The sequence below is a fragment of the Xiphias gladius genome, chromosome 1, assembly GCF_016859285.1.
Source record: "Xiphias gladius isolate SHS-SW01 ecotype Sanya breed wild chromosome 1, ASM1685928v1, whole genome shotgun sequence".
Taxonomy (NCBI): Eukaryota; Metazoa; Chordata; class Actinopteri; order Istiophoriformes; family Xiphiidae; genus Xiphias; species Xiphias gladius.
This window is the reverse complement of record NC_053400.1, coordinates 4,204,225-4,222,785: the sequence shown is the minus strand read 5'-3', so window position 1 is coordinate 4,222,785 and position 18,561 is coordinate 4,204,225. Positions and strand designations below refer to the sequence as shown.

The 18,561-nt window shown below is 39.8% G+C and overlaps 2 protein-coding genes across 6 annotated transcripts in view; both read right to left on the bottom strand.

Annotated features, from left to right (window-relative positions):
- Nucleotides 1-4,530: 4,530 nt before the first annotated feature.
- On the bottom strand, nucleotides 4,531-12,232 carry c1h16orf87 (chromosome 1 C16orf87 homolog). 2 transcript variants are annotated; one of them, XM_040147751.1, is made up of 5 exons: nucleotides 12,125-12,232; nucleotides 9,262-9,358; nucleotides 7,629-7,808; nucleotides 4,978-5,044; nucleotides 4,531-4,824 (listed from the first exon to the last, which is right to left on the bottom strand). In XM_040147751.1, exons 1-5 carry the CDS (start codon nucleotides 12,188-12,190, stop codon nucleotides 4,779-4,781), a joined length of 456 nt encoding a protein of 151 aa, XP_040003685.1. In that variant the 5' UTR covers nucleotides 12,191-12,232; the 3' UTR covers nucleotides 4,531-4,778. The 2 variants fall into 2 exon arrangements, with proteins under 2 accessions (XP_040003685.1, XP_040003597.1); XM_040147663.1 differs by lacking the exon at nucleotides 4,978-5,044.
- Nucleotides 12,233-13,847: 1,615 nt separating this feature from the next.
- vps35 (VPS35 retromer complex component) overlaps nucleotides 13,848-18,561 on the bottom strand; it is a 33,522-nt gene continuing 28,808 nt past the window's right edge. For 3 of the 4 annotated variants that reach the window (XM_040147331.1, XM_040147536.1, XM_040147492.1), the window contains exons 13-17: nucleotides 18,336-18,458; nucleotides 18,062-18,241; nucleotides 16,424-16,663; nucleotides 15,489-15,632; nucleotides 13,848-15,016 (exon numbers count right to left, since the gene is read on the bottom strand). In XM_040147331.1, coding sequence (XP_040003265.1) covers nucleotides 14,837-15,016; nucleotides 15,489-15,632; nucleotides 16,424-16,663; nucleotides 18,062-18,241; nucleotides 18,336-18,458 — 867 coding nt within the window. In that variant the 3' untranslated portion in view covers nucleotides 13,848-14,836. The remainder of the gene's footprint in view (nucleotides 15,017-15,488; nucleotides 15,633-16,423; nucleotides 16,664-18,061; nucleotides 18,242-18,335; nucleotides 18,459-18,561) is intronic. The other variant, XM_040147412.1, reaches the window with a different exon arrangement.

The following is an 18,561-nucleotide window of genomic DNA, read 5'->3' as shown; positions in this document are numbered from 1 at the left end:
ATTCAAAACAAAAACACTCGCCTTGGTCAAAACACCAGAAACTGTGACATAGCATTTCTAGTTTTTTGTATTGGCATTCTTAAATTCATTTCTAAACCAAGTTAGTGAGGGTGTCTGATTCTCTCATTGACATGAATGAATGTGACATTTACCCATAGTTATGACAATACTGACCTTATCAGATATTTCTTTGGAGAGGTTCTCTGTTAGAATTTGGTGCGTGTCAAATGCTGCGATATCTTTCCGTTGTAATACCGAGCCAATTATCAAGGTATGTTCAATAGTTTCATCTTCTTCAAGACAGAAACAACAGGAGTCAACCTCAAAACCAAATCTTCTAAGTGTTCCTGCTGCTGGATAATATCTATTAATGATTTTAAAATTTCATTCTTTGGCTTTCAGAGAAATTGGCCATTTTAAATGGTTGAATATTTATCTGTGATTGTTAAATTATTGTCACTTATTCTGGTGTTGTGTCTCTCGTATAACCATGAAAAAAAAAATGCATTTGAGCGTTTTCCTGATAGTTTTGTTGTTACCCTTCCTATCCCTGATGATGATCCCTGTGATGATCACTGGCATGACTATCTGTACATTTGAGTGAGAGAGCGTGTTTTGTATCAAGTGGTATTGCCTTAACTTATCCTGCTGATTTCCCGGTAAGAACGCTGTAAATCAATCCAAAGAAATAGCCACGATCATCCATCAGGTCAGTCACAAAAATTATTTTATTAGCATACTAATTTTGATTGGATAAGGTTTTCCTATTGATCGTCCTATTCCTATTGTTCTACATAGTTTAAGAATATTACAGGTGTAGAAAAGATGAGATTAGATTCAATACCCAAATTAAACCTTATTCTTAAGATTTCACTGCAGGGGTGAATATCATTGTTTAGAAACGAACTTCATTCAGTTTAGGTAACAAAGGAAACGTCAGATATCTATTTCTAACTTTGATAGCCTCCTCTCTTGAAAACTTTTGAAATAATATGTTTCTTTTAACAGGAAGAGGAAAAGATTCTTTTGTCTCAAAATCTTATTACATTTCCCATCTAAGAAATGGAAATGGTCAATAAACAGAAGAGAAGATGTAAGTATTACAGAAGAATATTGTAATATTCCTTTAATCAGCTTAGTCAAGGCCACAGGAATAGCTTTGACAACTACAGATTGTCTATGTGAGCAATCCAAATTCAATGTTATTTTAAAATCAGAATAACTTAAAATATTACATCTTCATCCATTAAATGTACTATAGCCCAAACTCCTCTCTCCACCCAATCTTTATCAAATCAAGATTTCCTCTTATGTAGAATATACCTGTGATCCCACATTGTAGCATTAAACAACCATAAATATTTGTATTTTATCTGCAACCATCTTCATTTCATGGGCCATTCATGACCTCAAAATCTGTTACGTTCATACCCCCTTCTTCTACTGATTTAACCATAATCACCTTTTCAAATCAAGTGTCGCTGAATATTATTATTCCGAATGAAATTCTAATTAACTTAGTTTATTTTCTTAATACACCCGTCTGGTACAGCCACAGATTATGCTTGGTAAATTAATCTTGAAATCCACTCAATCTTTATTAACGATATTCTTCCAAAAATTGAAATAGTCCTTTGTAGCCAGCTATTCAATTTTTTTTACATTTTTTTTTTTTTGCACATCAGCTTGAATATTAGTGCTTTCACTGTCAATAAGACTTTTACTAATTATTCCTAAACTTTTCACCTCATTTTGACTGGAATGTTATGAATTAGAGTCTTTGTGTCATCAGGGACAGCCAAAATGTCAGACTTTTACCTGAAACGTCTGAATGCTGGTCTGAAATCTCTTATTATACATATTCTACATATACTGTATTAACGTTTTGTTAGCATGACACCTCACAACTTCCACAGTTGGGACAATCAAAATATTTTAACCTTCATAGTAAATATTATGCAAGACTTTTCCATTTCCCTCAGATATTTTTGGTTTCCTCATGATGAGGACAATGACCAATTTCATTTCAATATATATATATTTTGAAATGAATATATTTTTTAGAAAACTATTGAAACCCTTCAGATTTGTAATACGTATGAAATTGTTTATCTAGTTTTAACCTCTCACCCATCAATTAAATGATCTAGTTTCATTTTTTCCCCAAGTTGACTTATTTTTGTTGATTGAATGATTCAGTATGTCTTGCTGTTTCCTAATGTCACCACTTGATGGCGCTGTTGCCTAAACTAACCCTAACCTTCGCCAGGCGACGTACACAGAGACGCCGCGTTTCAAGGCCACGTACCACGTTCAAACGTACTCATGAGGCGTATATTGAATTGAATCTCCCCCTATACGCCGCCGGTATCTCATCTGCGGTCCCAGTCGGTTCCGTTCACAACTCCACGCGCTCTGGTGGCGCCGGGAGGGCGGACTGCTCTTCCTCCTCCTCCTCCCTGGTGATTTTTAAATCAGCAGCCGTGACACTGTCCGGCCACCGAATGCAGGCGCCCACGCTGTCATGGTGAGAAGCTGCGTTTCGCGCTCCGTCGCGTGGGCACCCTCCGTGACATGTAACCAACTTATTGTAGTCTCGTCGTATTGTTTCGTGAAATACAAAAAGAAGCGTTTAATAAAATCTCTACTTTAACCGTAAGTCGCCCGTTGTTTCCTCCCATCGTCAGACAGCGCAGGTGCAGTGTTGTCCGCTCTTTTCAGCTGGTTAATATCCAGAAAACACAGCCCTGTAACCAGTGAGCTCGCGGTAGCCATGGCCAGTAACCTGCTGCGGCTTCCTCTCCACGTGTCCAGCCGCGGGTCCTCTGAACGCCTTCTCTACCGCACTTCGCATCCCATCCAGCGGTCAAGACCCAAATCACAAATCTAATTACAATCGACCTCCAGTTTTGTTTCTTCAAGAAAACTTTATTGACCGTAGTATCTCCAATTTTAGTGTATATTCACCAGATCACTTAAGTGTTCAACAAAAGAAAGTTACAATTGTGGCTTACATGTTACAAATATAACCAAAAAAAAAACCATGAAAAAACATTTAAATAATGATCTGTGATACATTCAGGGACCAAATGTGAAAATAATTCCTGCCGCGGAAGCTGAACACCATTGACAAGAATTTCTGTTTTGTAATTGTTGATTAAAAAGTGGAACATGCAGTTGTATCTTTAATCATTCCTCCAACTTGCTTACTAAGTGGTGTGGTATACCTGGTCTAAACAGTCCACCGCAGCTCTTTTGAAATTTAATGAGCTATAGTTTGAGTGAATTTTAAAAACAACGGCTTATAAATTGGTGGTGTGTGCGTTTGTTGGCCGGCCTCTTTGCTGGTACTGTGCATCTGTGCTCCACTTCTGTCTTTCCAGTCCTCATGACTGGCAGTGTTCCCAAAACACTTCATCTTTGTCTACTATTATTTTGATAATAATATTTTACTAGTTATGTCAGGCTCCTTCTTAGCAGGGATTTTAAAATCCAAAATGCATCCGGGTGGGGCCATTTCATCACTTTTTCTTTCTCTGCAGCATCCCAGTCCTCCCCCCCTGTCCCTAGCTGGATTTAACCCACAGAACTGGACAGTATGTGATATTCATCTTGGACCACGAGCCAGCCTCCTGAGTTGAAACTAAACCTGAAAGCTAGCCAGACTGAGTTTCACTGTAATTTAGCTCAAGTTTATTTAAAAACACTGAAACAGATTTTCAGGAATCATTGGTAATCTCTCTTAAGAAATATACCCTTTGGCCACTGAACAATTTTTAAACTAAAAAACTTGTCAAATCCCTTTAGATAAACTTTATCAATACGTTTGAGATGAGCCAAGGTTGCACAAAATACAGAACAGCAGCAGTTAGAACTACACAAAGCTTGGCAGTTAGAATTCCTGCTGTTTTTTCCTGCACTAAAAGCTCAGTGGCTCAATTGTTTGATCAACATTTTATTATACATGTGCGTTTTCTGTTTAACAGTAAAATGTTCAATTGTCAGTCCGTTTGAACTATGAGGGTTCATTCTGTTGACTAATGTTTGGTTGATTGAAATTTTTTTTGAGCCCACAGATTCTAAATAAATTAATTCTTTACAGTTCAGATACTTTGTTTAAAGTGTTCAATAACAGAACCTTATTTTAAGTGGTTGTAGCATCGTGAAGTAATAGAAACCCTCTGGTAACAACAATTGGGATGTGACCATTTAAAAAGACTGTAAAGAGGGATGTTTGAGCCCAGACAGTCTACCCTATTTGGAGTGTGTGTGTGTGTGTGTGTGTGTGTGTGTGTGTGTGTGTGTGTGTGTGTGTGTGTGTGTGTGTGTGTGTGTGTGTGTGTGTGGTGATATTATCGCATTATACAATGATATATGGCATTCTGTTATTAAAGCTGGCCATCGCCAGCTTTTTGTTACTTCATTTCATCCGCATTCCAAACAAGGCGAAATTCATCTTAAATAAGACGATCTGAAATGGTTGATCACCGTATCTCCTAAATACATGGTGTGTACTGTACATACCAGTAATTGATGACAATATGTTTTTAAGAGAGAAAATTCATGATATTCATTATCATCCAAGTGAAGTCCGTCCAGGTCAAAGTTTAGCTCCAGCCAGTTCTGCCCTCTTTGGTCATCCTCTTTGTTAGTTTTCCTTGGATAGGTCCTCTGTGCTGGGTTTCTCAGTTATTCAGGCTTTAATCTATAGGATGAGTTTTTGACCCAGGATCTTGCGGTTGATCTCAGCCAAGGCCACAGAAAACACAAAGGCCTTCTCATCGGAAAGACTGGCATAAATATCCACTTCCTTCTCTTGTTTCTCTGTGAATATGATAAAACACAATCAATCACAGAGAATCCATTTTGGCAATAATGTATTTAACTATGGTCACGCCGATAAAGCTAAAATTAACTTTAATTTGAAAAAATTGACCTAATTCTACAAATATGATACAGAAGTGTACATAAATTCACATCATGGGGAGTTGGAGGGGTGCGTGGACGCAGCGAGAGGTGAAAGGGACAGGTGGATGCCAGTGTTCTGAAAAAAACAGGAAATTATTTACTGTAGTTTGGCCCACTGATTTGGCTTGCTTACTAACATGATCAGCAGCAGTAGCTGTGACTCACAGCAATAAAGGTTCTTGAAAAAGAAAAAGAAAAGTTAAAAATGACGAAATATGATGAAGAATGAATACAACGAGCTGGGTTTTACTCTTGCTGGCTGAGATGAGTCGGTGCAGGCTCCGTGTGTAATCTGTAAAGAAATGCTAGCTAACACAGATTTTTAATTTTGTTTGAGGGTTACCCCGCAGTGTCAGACCTTGAAAACCCCTTATCTGGATTATACATTGTCAGAGGTGGCTCAAATGAAGCCAGATACCAGACCACTATGCCTGCGCATCTACAGACCAGCTGAAAGTAAATGATCTTAAGTTCAAGTGTAAAGTACAGACTAATGGCTACAGTGTAACAAGATCATTGTAACTCCAAACTCGCCACTTTATTCAGTTACACTGAAGAAATGAAAACAACTTTAACCAAATCATTGTTGCAAAGAGTGACTATTTGCTCTGCATAATCAGTCTTCAGTGAATCAATCAGTTGTGTTGTGAACATGGCATTCGCCAATAAAACCGTTGTACTTTTGATGCAATTGCTGGATACTGCATGCTTGGATATGAAAGCCCGATAGCAAGCTCTGAGACCAGGCACATATGTGCCTTTTGCGTCAATGATGTTGGCATCGAAGGGGAGATTTATAGGAGTGTGCTTCAGCAATCGGAATTAAGCAGCAGACAGCATATACAGTATAACCGAGCAGAGACAACAGGGAGGCAAGTGATGGCCCCAAAATGATAAACAAAAGATGACTGCCTGGCACAAATCCACTGGGAAGATACAGTCGCCGATCATAATGTGCGGTTTGCCAAAGCAAATTCCACTGGACCAAAGACACTGAACACTGAGGTGAGCAAGTCAAGCTAACTGAAGATAACACAGATAATGTAGTACTGTGTGCACAAGAGTCAACCACTGAAGAAGATTTTTCTTTAATGTCAGAGTGCTTCAGTTCAGCAATAATAGACACCACATGTTGAGCTGTGTGTAGACAGGAATGGCTAGATAGCTGCACTGCCGAAGTAAGCCAGACCAAGATGAAGGATTTGAGGAAAAATGAAACACTCAGTCATCTACTGGCTATGTTTGGAGATGAAAGAGCAGTGTACTCCACCACAAAACTGGAGATTCCTGCAAAAATTGGACAGCTCGAGTGTCACATTGAAGCAGAAGGGGTTCCAGCTACCATTCCAGGGGTTTTAAGCAAAGCCTCCATGAAAAGAGCAGGGACTATGCTTGATGCGTAAAATAACAGAGGACTGACTGAATATCATGAACAAATAAAGGCAAGAACATTCCATGTTAGCAATGGCAGAGGATGTAACCCCAAAGGAAAAGGGGAATGAATTTGTAGAGAGCCACTGTAAAGATGAAATACTGATAATCTCAAAAAGCTTAATTCAGAGGAAAAGTGCAAAAATCCTGATTAAACTCCATAAACAATTTGGTCTTGCCTCAGCGTACGGGCTACATAGGCTTTATTAATAATTCAGGCAATAAAGATACAGAATGTAACTCCATCCTGCAGAAAGTTGTTTGTGAGTTTGAAACATGTCAAGGATACAGCAAGACTATATCAAAGCCTGCTGTTGGCCAACCACGGGCATCTCAGTACAATGACACTGTGGCAGTAGATCTGCATGAACTTGAACCAGGTGTGTCGTATCTTCATATTATTGACCAGTTCACACGGTTTAGTACAGGCGGCATTTTAACAACAAAAAAAAATCTTCTGAAATGTGAAACACTTTGTCCATGCCTGGGTAAATGTATGTGGTCCACCTCAGAAACTTTTCAGTGACCATGGTGGAATGTAGACCTTGGAGCAACAGAGGTCTAGAGCTACACAACCAAACACTTACATAGACTGTGATGAAAGTGAAGACAAGTAATGGCTGTGAGTGGAACACTGGTCTGGATTGGGCTCTTGTGACAAAGAACATCATGTAAAATGTCAATGGCTACAATCCTCATTAGTTGGTGTTTGGACAGAATCCCAACCTGCCCTCTGCATTTACTGATACTCTCCTAGCTTTAGAGGGCTAAACAAAAAGGCAATAGGTAGCAGCGCATATTTCTGCTTTACATGCATTAAGGAAGGCTTTTCCAGAAGCGGTGTTCAGAAAGAATACGAAGAACACCGCAGTAACAAATCCATCCCAGAGAGGAGAAATTTGAAACGGGGGATAGTCCCTCTGACATTCAGTAATGATGACTGAGATATTACCGTGATGATTGTTGACAGATACATGATAATTTAATGGTGTGGGCGTTATAAAGGTGATTTCTGACAGCTCCTGGTTCCCACCTCCCTCCAATCCTGACAAGCCTATACCACACCTAGCATAGAGACCAGCTTATAAAATTTAGAAGCTGTTGTTTCTCATGCATGTGCACCCAGTTCCGCAGTTACTGAAATGGTACACATTTTCAGACAGACAAGTCTCTTCTCAAAGGCCTTTCAGACCTGTAATATCCAACTGTAAATAATCACATATTTGTACCTTTCTCCTCTTCCTGTTTTTTCAACCCCACTGATTTTGGTCTGCCCCGTCCCCTCCGGATAGGATCTGACTGGCTGTTGGCCCGGGATCTTCTCCTGTTCTCCATGTCACTAGTTAAATGAGAGTCGATCCTCTCTCTTCGAATGCGCTCTGTCCTCCTCCGCTTAAAGTCCAGCTTGTCTAAAAGAGGAAAACATGGATACCAAAAAAATATCAGTATAATTTGTGTGTTAGACTGGTTCCAGGCTGACGTCTCTGCAATTCAAGCAGTTCAAGAAAGTCTGGTGTTGTGCTTATTGACTGTTGAGTCCCTGGTTAGAAAAAAACTGTTCCGATCTAAGCTTTGTAGGCAAAATTAAGAATGAAGTCCTGTGCCAGAGCCAGAAAAATGGTCACAAATGTTGATGAGATAGATACAGCTGTGCAGTTTGTTGTAAGTTGTATTACAAAATTAGAAAGTCTTAAATCAGTGCATTTTTTTTTGATCAATGACAAAAATTTTCTGCTTCAAGCGAGCAGTACAACAGTTTCTGACCGGATTGACAATGAGGCTGATGGGTCACTTACTGATTGGTAAGTGTGAAATAATCCCCTCTCAAACAGAAATCAGCTAACATGAACGTAAAATTGGATATCATTGAAATATCTAAGTTTGTGATACATCTAAGTAGTTTTTTTGAAGTTTTTTAATAATTATTCCTGAACCACCACTAGACTACTATTAACATATTTTAACATTTTTCCATATATCAATATGTTAGAGTACAGTACATATATACATATCTATATAGGGGATCTATAAACAGATGAACATTATTCCATCAAAAGATTTTCCCTCATTTGGTGTTTCAATTATAGTGAGAGTGCTGTCTCACACATCAGTGCAAAATCTCCCATAGGTGTTCAACTGGGTTGAGATCTGGTGACTGCAAAGGCCACAGCACATGATTCACATCATTTTCATAATCATCAAACCATTCAGTGAAATCTCTGTGTGTGTGTGTGTGTGTGTGTGTCTGTAAAAAAAAAAAAATTATATATATATATAAATTATATAATATAAATATATATAAATTACATAGACAGACAGGCAGATGTGTGTATTCAGAATCTTTCCCAAATTCATTCTGAAGCATGACAACAACCAGTAACAAGAAGAACAAGGAGTCCTGCAACAGATGTATGGCCCCCGCAGAGCTCACGGGCCTCTCATGGGGTTACCTGGCTTCACTTAGCCTAACACTGATGATCCTGGATAAACGGCATGACGAAGCTGGTTATCAGCTGGCTTTGTTAACTCTGGATTTACAAAATCCGGCTACAAGTGGGGTCATGTGAAAGACGCAGTTATTTACAAGCAACATCATGAGAACCATCAATCAAGTACTTATAAATAGTGTGGGAATTATTGTATACAGTATGTCTTTAACTTCAAAATAAATGACAGCATTGTAAGATTTAGTAGAATTAACTTTTGATTAATTAATATTACTTAGCTCCACACACATTTAGAAGAATGAACACATTCTCATTCATTCACAATGAACACATGAACACGACTTGTTCACACATTAAGCACGAGGTGCTTAATTTTCAGACATAATTCATTAGCATTGTGCAAGCTGAACCTTACCTGCTATGGCTGGAGAGCGCTCATTTAACTTGGCATTTAGGAGTTTTCTGCTAATAAACACATAACCGCATGGGCAGGACTTGCATGCAACTGGAATCTAGAGAGAAAAAAAACAGGAAACATGAAGTAGATTTAATTACTACTACTTTGAAAGCTTGCCACTTGGGGGGGGGGGGTAGAAATGTTAGCTTTGATCCATGGATGTCACAACAGAACAGCACATATAAAATGATTTTTCCTCTTGGATCATAAATTTGTTTTTTCAGAACTATCAGCCAATTTAATCACACAATATCTTACATACGACAAAAATGGAGCTGGTGTCACAGGATATTTAGAGAAGGGTATAATTTAAAAGTCGTCCCGACGATTTTCACAGTGTGTGTTCCATGTCTTAGAGAAAGTCCTGTGTTAAGGGCAGGACTGATTTTTAGTAGCATTCTGTGGCGGTCTTGTAAACATTATCAGAGTACCTTAAAAATCAACATTTTCTGACCACACAGATCATCAGAAATATATTACAATACATTCTGATGTAATTAAACATACCATTATATGTAATCCATAAAGTAAGCCAAGTTGATCCTAGAGGCATGTTCTTAGTGTCTTAGCTAACAGAACAGGCATGATGTTTACTGTGGTAGACTCCAACAAGTGTCAAGTCATTTTCATAGCATTATGAAATGAAGAAAATTGCTGGCGGGAGGTAAGGAAACAAACAGACAACTCTTGAGTATTTCAGATGTCTCCCCCTGCATCATCAGAATCATTGTAATATCATGGACATTTGAACACAGAAGTGATTAATACTTATTACAAGCTTTTGCAGCTGCTTGGTGAGGCTCCTGTTCCAACTTGGGCAAGCTCAACATTTCTTAAAATAAGGAACTGCTTCTGCTTGCAGTGGTTGTGTACAGCTGGTAATTCCACTAAGGTCTTTATATTCCTCTTGAAAATTCCCATATTCCAGGCCACATGATATTTACAAGTTTGCTATATAATATAAATTTCAACACCTCATCCTTGTGAATAATGTGTAACAATGTCAAATTTTTACAACATAAAATTTAACTTTGGGAAATGTCACGGGCAAAATGTAATGTTACTCCCTTGTCAAAACCTGGCGCCTATATTACCCACAATGCAACTGAACTTCCAATAGTTTGGGTTGGAGATTTGGGGGCGTTAGGGTTGGATTATGCTCGAACAGAACTAGGTCATATGATGCACTGTCCAACCACATCAGGAATTCAAACGTGTTCACGCCTGTTGTGAACAGCCAGAGTGGGAGGCAGAGGGGAAAGGCTGTCATGGAGATGGGGGGCAGGATATCATTTAAATATCTAAATATGGCGATAACAGTGCATATTTTCTGTCAGTCTCCTCTGAGAGGCCTTTATAGTGTTGCATTCAGCTGTTCTCATGAGAAGGTGACAGCGGTAGTTGTATGGAGAATGAAAAATAAGAGAGCTAGAGAGGCGACTTCACACCTGGCTCCTCTCTCACCTTTTGCATAACCTGTCAAACTTCAATTGGGTGTGAATTTCAGATTGCCGGTTTCAGAAACGGTAGAACAAGCTTAGTGTGTACATGTGTGGGGATGATGAGCAACAGGTGGTGCAACATCACTGGCTCATTTGAAGAGATAGCTGCCTCCATACTGGACAGGCAGATGACACGGATCCATTTGAACCCCAGCGGACAGAGACCTTCCTTCTCCACCTCTGCCACTCCCAACAGTTGCAGCCAGCGTGTGGAGTTAGTGGTTGATACTTCTAATAAACTTGTGTGAAAAGTCTTGTAGTTGTGTGGTGCTTTCACCAGGTTGTAAAAATAGTTTCATGCGAGACACCTAGTTTGATCCAGTGTATTTATAGGGCGCTGCTAGGAGCGGTTCTGGGAGGAGAGGGAAGTCCCATGGTTGTGAACAGGTTTCTCCTGTTTTCAGTTTAGGAGTTCAGGTTAAAAACAAGTTGTTTTTTTTTTAACTTTAGTTTTAGTCGGTTTAATTTTAGGGTCCGATTAGTCGACTTTTGTTTATTGTTTTGGACAGTGCTTCAATAAACTGCTACTCTGAACTGGGAGTCAAACTGCTGCTGGCCATTCTAGCCAGTGGTAGGAGTCGGGGAGACACACAGTGTGTTATGTCTAGGTTTCCCCCAGACTGGAGTTCCCCTTTAAACCAAACACTGCTGTTGCCTTAACTGCAACCCCCCCCCTCAAAAAAAAAAATACTGATCAACGACACTGTGGAATACTTTGTGGTGTGCTATTTAGGAAATATCAGGCGAACATTAGCCGTAGATGGACTGTAGTTCACCTCAGGTTTAAAACCCCCACGGCCAGAACCAATGGCCCTGACATACTGGTGTAAGCGCAGGGAAAACGATGGTAACAAATTCCATCCAGGCATTTTCAAATCTAATGATTTCGCTTATGGGGGAGTTCACGTGCTGTAAACCACTGCAGCAATAAAACAAAGTACGGAATTTACTGTAATACCATCTGGGTAGTAAATGTGCTGAATACAAGACTGTCACAACGCGAGTAACTGCAGAAATAGGTGTAAATCTGTGTAATTAGATCCATATTTCAGAGACCACCAAGGGCTGTGATTTTTCCCAGAACAGAAAACCAACAGCTAACCTGTTCAGCCGCTGCGTGGGGTTCGAATGTACCGTCGCTTACACAACCTGTGCAGCGGGGCTGCCGCTGAACCCCATTTCCGTCTTAAGAGCTCGCAACTGCCCAGTGTCTGCTGCCATGACTGCTCATACATCAATGAACATCACTAAAACTACGGCAAGTACACAACGACCGCCACCAGCAACGACGCTGAAATTCGACAAGTGTAATTTCTCACCTGTTGGTCGCATTCAGGACAAGATTTAGTGGCCATTTTGACTTTCTTTGTTTTATTTGCCGACATAGTCCGTTTCCTCCAGCGATACGCCGATAGTTCTACGCTAGCTACAACTTCTCTCCGCAACACATGGACGTCAACTGATGTGCTCCGACCTACATTAACACGCGGGAGGCATGCAAGAAGCACAAACCGATGTCGCTGGATGACGACAAACCTTTAAGAAGCACATACATACTACAGTATACTAATAATACTAAAGCTGGGAGCATGCGCACGGTGAGTCCCGCTGGCGGCGGGTTGCATTCAATGTTCTTTGGGGAAAAATGGTAGATAGCAGACTCGTCGCGCTCTGCTTCTCCTCGGTCCTCAGTTGACCATCACAAGAGATAAACACAAAAGCCTCGTCCGGAACAGAATCATTTTACTCCGACTTCTACTCCTGGCTGTTTGCACATGTTACTCTATTGCAGGTTTTGAGTATGCGGTGTGTGGGGCTGCAGCCCCCCCCTCGGGAGACTTTGTGCCGTGTCCGACCCTGTAAGGATTCGAATGATTTTCAGTACAGTATCTTATTTTTAGGGGTGCAAGCATCAACTGGGGCCCCTATTGTGTTTGTTCTTGGTGATATGATTGTTATTCTTTTTCTTCTTATTATTATTATTCACGATAGTAAAAGTAAACGCATTTTGGTTCATAAATCACTAACCGTACAATGCAGATTTAATACTTTCTGTAAGTGTTCCTTATATGGAGCTAGATCTTTTGGTTTAGGCCATGTTAGATTATTTTCCTCAAATCTTGCGATATAGGAAACACCCACATTTCCAACTCCTCTGAGGTGACAGAATTGGTGTGGAAAGATTCTCTGGAACCTCACTGTCAATATTTATCTTGCACATTTTTTTTGATTTTGACTTTGCTTACCAGCCACTTGGCCGCTCAGTAAACCAACATTTTCCATTCTTTAACGTTACGAGAACGTCCCCCTATTCTAATTCAGGAAAGTTTTCCTAATGTTCCTGAAGTGTTCTTTAAAGGTTGCAAAATATGTAACCCTGTGTATAAAAAATAAAAAAAAAAATAGGAACGGTCCCTTGAGGTTTTCTTATTCATTCTTCCATAATCCATTCATTTAAATGAAATAATCATCAGTTGCAGTCACTCAGCTTCTGCTTCATTCAACTGGAATCTATTCCTTAACAGGATCATATCAGCTGTGGTTAGTTCAGGAGTTTCTTTCTACAGCAAACAACAAATCAGTGATTGGGGAAAAAATGAATTTTATATCTTATTTCTGCCTTTTATATTTTAAATGTATTGCATTTATTGCCTAATCATTTTTACATTATTGTAAAACATGTTTTCTTCCCTCAGTATGATAGAACTCACCATCAGTGTGTATGATTGTGTAAACAGCTCGCCGCATCCACATTATGTCAGGATTGAACTATGATTTCATGTGGTAGGTCACCAAGTTTTTAACTCACCGACTCATGTTTACCAACTGATAGAGCTGATATATTGTTACGGCGTTCCTATGTAACAAGTGTGGTGAAAGTTGCCAGACAAAAAGGCCAGAGAATATTCACAGACTGGTCAGACATTTTTGGAATCTTACCCTAAGTGTGCAGTGTCATGTCGCCATGATGCAAGAAACACATGACAAGTAATATACATGAGATAATAACATGAGACCATAATATATGACAGTCACTCAATATATTAATAATGATAAGATTTTATTATATTCATATGCCATGTGTAAAATTAACAAAATGCAAATATTTATTGTTAATTTCAATTTTATTTCAGTAAATGACAATGATAATTGCTATTTAATCTGCTTTTTTCTTTCTGATTTACAAGTGGGTTTACACACAGATTCAAAAAGGGAGAGAAATTGGTGAATACTGCCTTCAACAAATCAACAATAGCTAAAAAAGAGCGATCCACAGACACTGTCAGATGCTGCAGCAAAAAATTCCATAATCTTACACACAAACGTGTACATCATTACGTACTCAGTATGGCAACTTGTATGTATCATTCCTGGGGGGCCAATGTTTGCAAGTAAGTCCATTTGTCTGGTCTTCGGTTTGGTTGGTCCCAACCTGTTTTAAAACGTGCCACAAAGCCATCCTAAAGAACAGCAGAGTTATTGATTATTCAGGTTTGGAAACTAGCTCATATATTTCACAGCTGTAACACCACTACTATATTCTGTGGCCTTTATACACTCAGCTAATATACCCACTTCTCAGTTTGGGAAGATGTGAACAAGTGAGGGGTTGTTGACTCAGTGTATACACTTATCACAGCTAGTAAGTCTACTATTGACAATAAAGAGATGAAGGTTAAAGATAAATTGGTCAAGTATGAATTCATAAAGGAATGATGCCTAAGATGTGCCACAAGTGCAAACTGAAGCTAAGTACACTGTTGCTGACACACATTTCTTAAAGTGTAACATCTCCAACCTGTTACAGAAAGTAGTTCTGCCATTGAGGGACACTGAGGAGGAAATTATCCTGAAAAATGAATAATAATAATTATGATCAAAAAACAGAAGGACTGAGTTCTTTTAGCATTTCTTGATGTTTATTTTTATTCCTCGCCTTTGTGTTTCCTTTTGAGTGTGTGCAGTTTTATATTCATGATATAGTGACACATTTATGGATGGACTCTCCATCCTTCCAACCTGCAATAGTTTTAAAGGACCAGGCCCTCATAGGCAGGGCCCTCAGACTCAGGGGATTCTCTCTGCAGGCGAAGATGCTCCAGTGTATTGTGGAAGTGTTTGTTGATCTGCTCCGTTTCCTCACTTGCCTCCAGATTGGGAAGATCTTCCCTGATCTTTTGGATCAGCTGGTTTAATACCTGGACAGTCACCTAAACGGGTGGAGGATAAGGGACAGTATAGGAGTTCCTGTTTGCAGTGAGACATTTACACAACCTTTATAGACTTTTAGTGTCAATTTCAGTTTTAATATAACCTTAAATTTGATCATTCTGAATACAAGGATGCATCTCTACGTGTAATGGTCACAGCCACAGCGATACTTTCCCTATCTGTTGTCTCTGTCCTGCACTCGATCACCTGTAAAAAGCCAATGAGAAACCCCGCCATGTGTACACAGGCCAAGATAACAGCTCTCTCCAGGAGAAATCTGCAAACATTAGGTTTTCTCCCTACAGCAATTACAGACACCAGCTTTCTCCCTTACATGACGTTTAAGAAATCAGATTACTGCAGAGTGACAACAGTAATCTGGTTACTTAAGAGCAAACTGACAGTTGCTCACAACACAGCTTGGAACAGATCTGTCAGCCATGTAAAATTTTGACATTTGTGGTGTCTTACCGCATCGTTTTCTCTCTCATAGAAGCAGACGTATCTGTTGAGGATTTCAATGAAAAGCTGGACTTGCAGTGATGGGTCCATGCACTGGTTGGCAATCTTCAGGGCTTTCTTTAGACACTCCATCACCCGCTTACCATCACGGATCTAAAGATGCAACAGCACTAGTTAGCAACTGACAGCTGTGGAAACAGATATACGCGCCCCACAAATGTGTCAATACGAGTAGTATATATATATTAATGAAAGATAATTGTCAGAAAATCTAAAATAAAAACTGTTTCCTTCTATAACATCTGCATTTTCCATTAGAATTTTTTGGGGTCTTCCATGTAGTCTAGGGGCTTTAAAACCTTGACCATGTTATCATAAGGTCCCTGGTTCAAGCCTACCCGGGGACCTTTGTTGCATGTCAGACACCAACTCCCCCCACTTGTTTCCTGTGACCTCTCTATTGTCTCCTATCTAATAAAAGCAAAAATGCCCCAAAAATACTTCATAAAAATTAAATGAATGTATTGAACTGAACGTGGCCTGTTCACACAGGGTAAATGCGTCTAAAGACCAAAAGATGTGCCACAGTGTGCTTCAGTGTGCTTAAAATAACTTCTAACCTTCTCCATCCCCATGCACATTATTTTAGCATAACTGTTTTTTCCCCGATTGTGGAAAATTGCAGGTCACATCTGCTCCCATCAAGGCTTTCAAGCTCCATCTGCGGGGACGCCATTAAATCAAAACAAATTGACTCACATTGAGTATACTTCGGATATGTACTCTCAGCACAGCAGATTTAGTTCCCTTCCCTGATGAAAAGATTTATCCAGATGTACAGATTGTTTGAAATAGAGCTTGACTGATATGTTGCCAGGCTGATATTATTGCTCAACATTAGCTTATCACCTATATATGTGTATTTGCATACATCTCCAACTCACCTCTTCACCATTTTTGTCAGTGCTGCGACCTGACCAAAAGAGATGGGCGCAGATGCTGACGGCTCGGCACTGGTCAGGCTTCTTCAGCAGCTTGGAGGCAGCCAGTGCACACTGAGTCCTCAGCGGCTCGTGGTTTTCCTCGCTGAAACAACGCATTCGCTCAAAGGTACCAATGATCAGCGTGATGGCTGCCAACTGGGCTTTGGAGTCACTTATCTCATCCTCATACAGAGAAAAGGCCTGGTGAGGGGATGTATTGAGCAGCAAGAGAAGAAATGGGAACAGCAGGGTTGGTGGGCAAGGAGGGAGAGAAGAATACAAATGAGACAAAGGATGTAAAAAAGGAGAGAGGTAGAGATTTGGTCATTTACAATATTTGAAAGTCAAAAGGAAAAAAATATCAAAGAAATCACCATGGTTGCCTCTGGAATTTTTTAAAATAGTTTTTGGCCTCAGATAGTTGCCCTATTTTCAGTTTTACTGCTCTCAAGTTGCTCAGTGCTACTTTTCTATTATCAACACCACAAATTCCTTTTTGCTGAGAAAAGCCCCCACAGAATGTTTAAATTGAAGGCCTGGGTATAAGTGTTAGCAAATCCACTTGAATGCTTTGTACCCTATTGGATTTTCTTTGACCAAGTAGGTCTCATCAAATATTTCCATTCATCATATATTACACCTTTTTCTTGTAACTAAATCTCACAGCCATGCTCTTTATATCTGCAGGAAAAGCAATTTACTGCTTTAAGTTTATGGTGTCCTCCACACTATGGGCTGTAGCCAACAAATTATTTCCAAGATACAAACGTACAGGTGCATGTGCACCCAGTATTTGGCTGGACCGTGATTGGTCAATGTGCGAAATTGAGGGTTTAGTTGAAAACTACTGTGGAACTGCTGTAAACAACTTTCAATGGAAGCTAAATGTCGCTAGATGATGTAATATGCTAATTAGCATATTTATGACATCATCACATCATATTTGCTTTCTGCCTCGTGTCAGCTGGTTTCAGTCCTTTATCTGTTTGCTTCTCTCCTACTCTCTGTGCTCACATATACAATAATTTAATGAAGCCAAATTTCCAATAAAGCTGTTGTCATTTTCATGTTTTTCTGTTTCTCTTGTCAGACAATGGAACAATATGAAATAGTGACTAAAACACGGCCCATTAAGACCACATGTTAACCAGCAGTAACTTCGAAGCCATTTCCAAGCTGCTGCTCTGCTCTGCTGCTAAAATCCTGATTTTATAACCACGACGTCATCTTACAAAATCACCATACACAGAGGTTAAAGTCAACAGCTGTGCTGTGATTTCAGCTGTATTTACTTGTAATATGTTCACTCAGAAAGTTAGCAGCTCAGTCATGTCTATGGCAGCAGCCGTGCAGTCAATTGAATGACATGTATTGCCAGGTGTGCCTACAGCAGGAAAGCCCGACGTTGCACTCGGGGGGATACAGTGGCAACTCTCTTCTACGGAAAGTTGCTAAGGCTCTGCCAAAAAAAAAAAAAAAAAAAAAAAGGTGATGGATGCTTTTGTGAAGAAAAGTCGCTAAAGGGGTCTGAAAAGTTGGTAAATCTAGCAACTAAGGTGCAAAGTTGCAAACACTACAAAACTGACAGTTTTACTTTACCTGTGACATGAACTCATATGCTACAGTCTCATGGTTCTCAAAGCCAATCTCGCCTGCAGCCAGTGCCCCCTGCAGGAAGAGTCGAAGAGGCAGCTCAGCAAGCTCAGCCTTAATAAGTGCACTGATGGTCTGGTGGGCGAAGGAAAAGATCTTCTGACACTTCTTTTCCCACTTGTCATCCTGATGTGACACAAATTTGGGATAATTTAATAACAGAATAGACAAAACTACAACTACAGCATGTGAGGTATAGTGAAAAGTGATGTTTTCACACCAATGAGGAGTTTTCCTTGTATCTGAAGGCCAGCTGGTAGGCAGCAAACACCAGAGGAGGGAGTGTGTAGCGAATCCTTTGGTTTCCACCCGCACCAAAGTGTTTCCGAGCTGTGTTCAGAATCTGACCGCAAATCAGAATGTTAATTTCAGTGAACAACAGAGACAACAACAAAGATACTGTGGCCCAACAATCAAAACATTTGGGATTAGAAAATTGTAGAACT